The sequence below is a fragment of the Echinops telfairi genome, unplaced genomic scaffold, assembly GCF_000313985.2.
Source record: "Echinops telfairi isolate 266 unplaced genomic scaffold, ASM31398v2 ScPeMD7_2010;HRSCAF=2546, whole genome shotgun sequence".
NCBI classification, from domain to species: domain Eukaryota; kingdom Metazoa; phylum Chordata; class Mammalia; order Afrosoricida; family Tenrecidae; genus Echinops; species Echinops telfairi.
In genome coordinates, this window is record NW_022105908.1 from 17,561,002 (window position 1) to 17,568,852 (window position 7,851).

Genomic DNA, 7,851 nt, shown 5'->3' on the forward strand with positions numbered 1-7,851 from the left:
GCTATCAACAATACTGAGATAGGAGGCCTATGGGAAGCAGCCATGAAGGAGGCTCCCGGTCAGAACTGGGCACCCCTGGTGGCCTTACCCCAGAACATATCCCACCACTTCCCACCCTCAGCATCAGGCTCCACAGAGGAAGGGGGCGGGGGGTGACTCACTATTTGTTCAGAGGAGGAGACAGGCTCTGAAGGTGGGCTGGGTCTGACTAGGTCAGAGAGCAAACAGGGCAGATGGGCCAGTCCCTCATACTAGAAGTTCTGAGGCCACCCAGAGAGCCTGCCCACCCCATCCAGGGCCAGCCACCCAGACAGGGGGGCCCCCCAGCACACCCCCAAGGCATGTTTCTCAGCCTTCTCATATCTGGGGTGACCCTAATACCTCACCTGACACTCCAGGCCTTCCCTGAACTGGCCCAAGGGCCTGAAGTGTCCCTCTGCGTCCATAGGCTCCGGCAACCCTAGGCTGTCGCCTAACAATGGGATGCAGACAAGGAGAGCTGGGAGCGTGGGTGCAGCATGTGGGCCAGGCACCGTACACCTCTTAGGTCAACACTTACGCAAACAAGCACCTGCACATGCTCTGCGCCAGCCCTGTCACCGGTACTTCCCTCTAGCGCCTCACAGGTGCCTCGTGCCAAGCCTGGCATCACCGGCACTGTTCACATGGAACCTGCGGCAGGGCGAGGTTACCGCAAAAGGCTCGAGTACAGAGAAGGCCCTAGATCCCTGGGCTGCCCGCTCCTAGCTCGTTCCAGCCCCACGCCAGTGTTGTCCACATGGACTGCCGCGTGCACGGCCAGGGCCACAGGATAGGGCCTAAGCCTACCATGAGCACATGCCCTGAGACTACCATAATTAGTAGGGACGACAGTGGGCGAGTGTATGGGGAAAGATGCAGGTCTCGGGGCTTCAGGGCCACAGTCACACTCCATTGTTTGACCTGTCCTGGGTATCGGCATAACTCATGATTATGCATAATTCACTTTATTTGGACTTTATAAAAATATAGAAACATCCTAAGCCGTGCACTTTGTATTTGATGCACAATTTTTTATTGTTTTCAAATCATTAAAACCAGCTCCCTTATGTGGAATATATTAAAAAGTACGTATACACACACACACACACACAGAAACAGCCTGAGTATTCTTTTGGCACCTGTGATGTATTTACAACAGAAAATAAATAAATGCATGGGTTGCCCTACCTGCCAGGGCTGGGTTCGACCAGGTGGCAGAGCAGAGACAGCCAACACAGGGAGGGCCAGCTAGGTCACTGGGGGTAGGCGGGGCATGGGAAGGGCAGCCCCTGGGATGCCAGCTCAGCCTGTGGCGCCTCAGAGAAGACTCGGGGCAGGGTGATGGGGCTGCTCCTGCACCCAGGACTGAGGGGACAGGACGGGACGGGACGGAAAAGAGCGCCCTCTGGCTACTGCTCCAACCCTGCCCCAGCGAGCCCTAATGCCCAGACAAGAAGTGCTATTGAGAGCACAGCAACACAAGCCAGGGTCTTGGGAGGCTGTGGGCCCCAGGTGAGGGACTGAGCTCCAGGCAGGCCTGGCCAACTCCTACCTCCTGGGAAGGGGTTCCTGCCAGGATGTCCTCCTGCTCAGCTAGACTGGCATCTTCTGACAAGAGATGGCATCTGCAGCTCTGCCCCATTACCTGCCTCTCTTCCCAACCAAAGCCCATGGAGTGAGGGGTCACCACCACCCCTGCAGCTAACCCAAGCCAAGCATTCACTGGTGGCCTCAGAGCTTTCCCCGTGTTGCCCAGATGCCAGAGCGGAGCTACCAGCAAGGTCGGACGGATGGGACCAATTGCAGGCACAGTCAGGTACTCCAGTGCGCTGGGTCCCCATGGGCCCACCAGGAAGACTCATAGGCCAGGGCGAGAACCTCCTGGGTCCAGAAGACAGCTGAAACATCAGAGCCGCTGCAGCCGCGCCAGGAGCCAGAGCATGGGACAAAGTGGTCAACTTCCCAACCCACAGGGAAAGTCAAGCTGAGTGCTTGTGGACACAAGGTGCAGACTCATGGAAAAGAGGCCCTTGAGCCTGGCAAGTCCTGGCTGCCATTGAAGAATCCTGCCACGAGGTGTTTACCCATTGGGCTGCTACCTTCAAGGTCAGAATCCTACCACCAGTTGGTCGCAGGGAGAACGATCCTGAATTACAGTATTAAAAACCCACAGGGGGGACAGTTCTACTCTGTCCTAGGGTCTTTAGGGGTCGAAATCAACCTGATGGCAGTGAGTGAGACGCCCCGGGAGACCTTGTGCCTACAAGTCTTGCTCATTCATCCCTGCAGGAAGAGTAGTAGCCCACCCGTAACAAAAAGAGCCGATGCCGCCGACTTGACAAACACTATCTTGTCTCCCCTCCTACACTCCTGCAGGGCCAGTGAATGATCACGCAGCTCTTCCAGCCAGTCTCTAACTCCCACCAAACGGCCTTGTCCTGCGTGGGTCTGATAAGAAAGGAGGGGGAAAATATCAATAGGATGGACCTGTGAGTCATTTCAAACAGGCGTCCCGAGGGTGCTTTCCTGTTGTGTATACAAGGGGTGCCCTGAGAAGCAGGAGGCCAGATCTCGTTACCAAGAGCCAGGAGCAGAGCATGTCCCCTGCACCCAGGGAACCTCCTGGATCCAGAAGACAGCTGTACCATCAGAGGAGCCGCAGCAGAACCAGGAGCCAGCGCATGGAAGAGAGCGATGCACTTCCCAACCCACGGGAAGCTGAGTGCTTTTGTGCAGGAGAGGCTGGTTTGTAGAGAGGTGCCTCTGGGCACTTGATTTGGAAAGCTGGGCTTGCTGACCCATGGAAGTAGAGCCAGAGTGCCTTTGGGCTGAGGTTTACTGGAGTGGGGTGCCCCAGGACACTTAATTCAGGGAGCTCATTTGCTGACCGATGCAGTTCGCGGTGAATGCCTCTGAGCTGAGGCTTCCAGAGGAGGGGTATGCTCTTTGGACATTTATTAGCAGAACTGAAAGGATTTTGCAACAGGTCCTGATAAACAACCCTCCTGAGCATTTCTCGCCGGCATTACAACCTGTTCACTTCCTTAATCGACCCCGAACCGTGAATGTTGTGTATGGGTTCCAGGTAGCCATTGCCATGGATATTGGAAACCAGAGAAGTAAAATAGCAGACATTAACACTAATTAGGCCAACATAGCTGCCAGGAAAGGCCTTTAATCCCGATTCACAGGTGATGAAAGGGAAGGTCAGAAAGGACACCGCTCGCTCAAGCAAGGAAGCAGCAGCGAGACGCACAGCAGGATTTGAACCCGGGCCCACCTACTCCAGAGCCCCGGCTCTCACCCCAGTTCATGCCAGGCACCGTGCTCCCCAGGCTGGGTTTGCCCAGAGCCTGCCCCTCAGGAAGTAGGATGACGCTTTCTCATTACCAATCTTCGCAGCAAGGCAAGCAAGTGCCCCCCGGCCCCCCCCCCGTACCCATTCTGCAAGTGTGGAAACTGAGGTTGTCCAACTGCAAGCTGAGCCATGCCGAGGAGACATAAGTCGTTCACAGTGGGCAGAGCCTTGCCTTGGACTTGATGTGTCTCACTTCACACAGCGGGGATGTGAACCAGGTCCACGCTCCTAACCGCATTCCAACACTGTATGAGAGCCCCGCCCACCACAGGACATGGTTTCCCCTGCACAGCCTCTGCTTCTTGCCACCCTGACCTCCCGGTAGCTGTAGGAGCCCCAAGGCGTCTTCTGGACCAAGGCCTGTCAACACCCACTGACTGCCACCTGCGTGGTGAGCAAGAGGAAGCAGTCTTGCCTCATAAAGGAAACCCTTCGTGGGTGAGGCAGGCATGTTGAGAGGGACAACCTAGGGGTCCGAGTCCCGCGGAGGCCCAGGAAGAGACTACCTCCAAGCCAAATGCCAGCCTGTCAGGCCAAGCACAGAGTCCCTCTCCCACCGGGCCCTTCAGGAACAGCCAGCCAGCTGGCATGCCCAAGGGGTGAGTCATCAGGCACTGGGCGCTGACTCACTCACCGGAAGCTTCCCGTTGCCCCAACCTCTCCCCACACCAGCGACTGAAAACTTTGCTCCCTTCAGCCCCAGGCTCAGGCTGGCTGATAGTTTCCTGTGCGTCACACCAGGGGTGGGGGAAATCCCACTGGACACCCTCCTAGCCATGGGCCACAGCACTTAAGGTGCTCCCCTCAGCCTCCCGTCCTCACGGGGAAGCTGGGGCGGCCGGCCCTTTGTTGGGGGTGACAGGGAGGGGCTCCTCCAGGGCAGCGCTCAGAAGGCGGAACTCAGATGCCTGTGGCATGAACAGACCAGGACACGTGGGTGCCCACACATGACATGGAGACAGCACACTGGGTCATGCTACCAAATGTGTCCTTGCCTACTGGCCCTAAAGTCAGCGGCCAGAAAGATGGCGATGAGTGGAGGAGGGGGCACGGGCACAATGGGGCCAGGGGCTGGGAGCCTTCTGCCCCGGTGGAAAACCCTCCATCTGAGGGTACTGAGATCATCTCGGTGGCAGGAAGGGAAGATGGGAACCCACTGCACGGAAGACCCTTAAAGCATCTTCAAGGTCAAGTGCCAACCTCTTCTTGCTTTGTTCCAACCTCTCTGAGAAAATCAAGGCTACAAGTCCTGTGCTTAGGAGGAGGACGACCCTGGGTCAGGAGCCCAGCTGTGTGGGTTCAGCTCAGTACCTGCCCTGTCAGGCCCCGGTGTTATCCTCTTGAACGAGTCAGGCTGCAGTGAGTACGCCATGTGCAAACTGTAAAGGGCTGTGCATGCTTTTGCAAACGTGTGGCCTCAGCCTCACTCGATCCTCCAGCTCCTGGGCTGGCTGGGAGGAGATGCTGGCTGGCACAGCATCCAGCACAGGAATGGGGTGAGCAGGCGAATGACGGAGACACGAGGTCCTGGGTAGAACCCTGGCTCCAAGCCCGGCAAGGTGTGTAATACGTCTGGATCTCAGTGTCCTCATCTATGAAATGGGGCAGGGGGCTGAGTGCCATACATGACAGGATGCATGGCACAGAGAATGAGCCTCAGTAAGTCTTATAATTTTTGATGAAAGGACACTACAACCTGTCCCAGCCCTGAAGAGGCGGCGGGGGTGTGGGTGGGGGTGGGGGTGGGGTCTCTGACCTTCCAACCAGCCCACCCACATTGCCAGTTTTTTGAATCCACAGGTCAGCCAACACCCCAAGCCAGAAATACATCCTATCCTAGTCCCTACAGAAGCCCAGAGAGGGGGGCTGGCCAGGTCTCAAGTCACACAGCACAAGAACCTAGCAGGGCCCCCACCAACCATGCCAACCAACTCTGCCTTCATAGCCTTGCACCTAACTCTTGTTTTGTATTGACGGGGGACCCCAGTGTGCCACAACAGCGTCAGTCCAGACCCCTAAGCCAGAAGGGGGCATGTCTTGCTGATTGGCACCCAAGCTCCACAAGGACTGTGCAAAGCATGCCCCTCCCCTGCCACCTCCTCCAGTGACTGCCTCCCAAGTTACTCACAAAAGTTGGGCAATGGTCAGGGATCCAGCCTCCCACTTATGTAAGATATAATTACCTTGCCCACCCAGTCAAGTTCGGGACCACAGCCACCCCGAATCCTCTAGCAGAAGTGGACAGGACCACGCCCACCCCAGGACCCCAAACACAGCCTCCCATAGGCCAGTTTCTTCTGTGCCTGGGCTCATTAAGTGCTCCTGTGGGAGGGAGTCCTGGTGGTGCAGAGGTAACACTGCTTGGCTGCTAACCAGAAGATCAGCGGTTCAAACCCACCAGCTAGTCCAAAGGAGACAGGCATGGCAGTGTGCTTCCGAAAAGATTTAGTCTCAGAAACCCTCCCAAGCAGTTCTACTCTGTCCTACTGGATCGCTATGAATTAGAATCAACTTGACAGTGATGGGTTTTTAACTGTTCCTGTGACCTGCTTCACTCCGCAGCTGCAACTCAAACATAGGCACGTCCTTGCCCCCACATGGTTATGATCTTTCCAAACATGGAAACAGTAACAATCGATAGACATGTAGTCCCCACCCCCACCCCCTGCCCTTCCTGCACACCTCCCACGTGCTGGGCACCACACTGAGCTCTTCACACACACACTGGACGGTGCATCATCTCTCAACACAGTCCTGAGGTCCATGAAGGGACAGTGCCATCCCACTGAGGCCCAGGGGACATGCTGGGGTGCGGCAGCCCATTCATTACAACCATGTCCGGTTTGGAAATCTCTCTCACACACCCCAGCCTACTGAGATTCTGACACGTCAAAAACATCCTTTCCTATCCTGCAAAAAAAAAAGAAAGAAAGAAAGAAAATCCCCTTTTGCTTTCCAGGCCCGTCCTCCCCACTCTGTATGACAAATCCTACCGCTGCCTCTGCTGCTGCTGTGGCCAGGTCACCACATCAAAAATTTCCAGGAAGAGCTGCAACTGGGGAAAGGCAGAGCAAGCCCCTTTCCAGGTAAGCACCTCCGGCTGGCAGCTGGCCCGGGACTCATGGGCCGCCAGGCAGAACAGGCCTGGCAGCAACAAGCCTGGCACCTGGCAGAGGCCGAGCCCCAGGCCATGGCCCAGTGTGGAGTCCGGCACACAGGCATACAAAAGGGGCAGACTGAGGAAGGGCTGCACACCAGGGAGGGAGGGCCTGAGGGCAGCCACGGATGACCAAAGAGCCTAGGACACAGTTAGGGGGTTCAGGGTTGCAGGGTGGGGTGAGGAGGGTGGAGTGCGAGGGAGTCTGGGGGAAAAGCCTTGTGCAGTTGGCAGGAATAGGGCCCATAGGGGTGAAGCTGCGTGGGAGAGAGGGCAGTTCAGAGCGAGGGGGTAGCCAGGGTACCTACCAGGAGTGGGGGTACAGAGAGGTCCCAGCAGAGGAACGGGTCCAAATGTGGGAGGCGGATCAAACTTAAGTTACAGCTTGGACACAGCCCAGGAATCAAGGGAGAGCAGAGTGCGTCCCACATTGGTCCCACTGAGGACCCCAGCCTGTCCGGCCAAAATACAGACAGCCCTTAGGCCTCTACTGTGGGTCAGTGAAGACTCCAAATTCCCGACAGGAGAGATCAGAGTGTGGTCCCTGTCTCGGTCAGTCCCGGGAGCTCCCGGGTACACCCCAAGACCCACTTTGGGGGTCAGAGATAGTCCAGCGTCGGGTCGGATCTGGGACCAAATGGAGTTTAAGGACTGAGGCGCTGCCCAGATCCGGATGGGAGGTCCCCAGGGGGGCAGCGGTTCCACTTCTGGGCCCGGCTGCGTCCTACCTTTGGGCGGAGGTGCACTTGCAGGCTGGCTCGGGGCTGGAGACTCCATGGTTGGGAGGGTCCGGCGGCGCCGGAGGTAGGGCCTACTCCAGGGGGCAGCGGGCTCGACCTGGGCCGCGAGAACTCATGGCTGCGGGCGAGTGGCCCGGGCGCGACTGGGTAGCTGAGTAGGGCTGGCAGGAAGCGTCCACGAAGAGCCGCACAGGAGCCAGACTGGGCAGTGCCACGGAGGCCAAGCCTGACGGCGCCCGACGTAAGCCCCGCCCCGCACGCCGATTGGCTTCCTGTCTCAAGAACGCATCCGGCAGCCTATCAGACTCCACATCCGTCCCCACCCGTCCAGCCCAAGACCCCGCCCACCGCTTGCTCAGAATTAGAGCCCGCCCCCTGCCTGTCAACCCGGCCCACCACCCGGGAAACTCGGCCCAGCCAGGCTCCGCCCACTCTGTCAAGCCCCGCCCACTTCCCCCGGGAACACCCGAGCCCCGTCCCAAGCCCGTCCGGCTTTAGCCCCGCCCCGAGCGTCGAATGGCCAAGAGTGGGAGGGGAGTCCAGGATCCTATCAAACTCTAAGCCCGTCCCTGTCC

At 57.8% G+C, this 7,851-nt stretch overlaps 1 protein-coding gene across 2 annotated transcripts in view; it reads right to left on the bottom strand.

The window, feature by feature from the left end:
• The window catches only part of MAP2K3 (mitogen-activated protein kinase kinase 3), a 46,405-nt gene extending 38,939 nt beyond the window's left edge, over window positions 1-7,466 (bottom strand). The window contains exon 1 of one of the 2 annotated variants that reach the window (XM_045293400.1): window positions 7,265-7,466. In XM_045293400.1, the coding sequence (XP_045149335.1) occupies window positions 7,265-7,313 (49 nt within the window). In that variant the 5' untranslated portion in view covers window positions 7,314-7,466. The remainder of the gene's footprint in view (window positions 1-7,264) is intronic. The other variant, XM_004712944.2, reaches the window with a different exon arrangement.
• Between the last annotated feature and the right edge of the window lie 385 nt (window positions 7,467-7,851).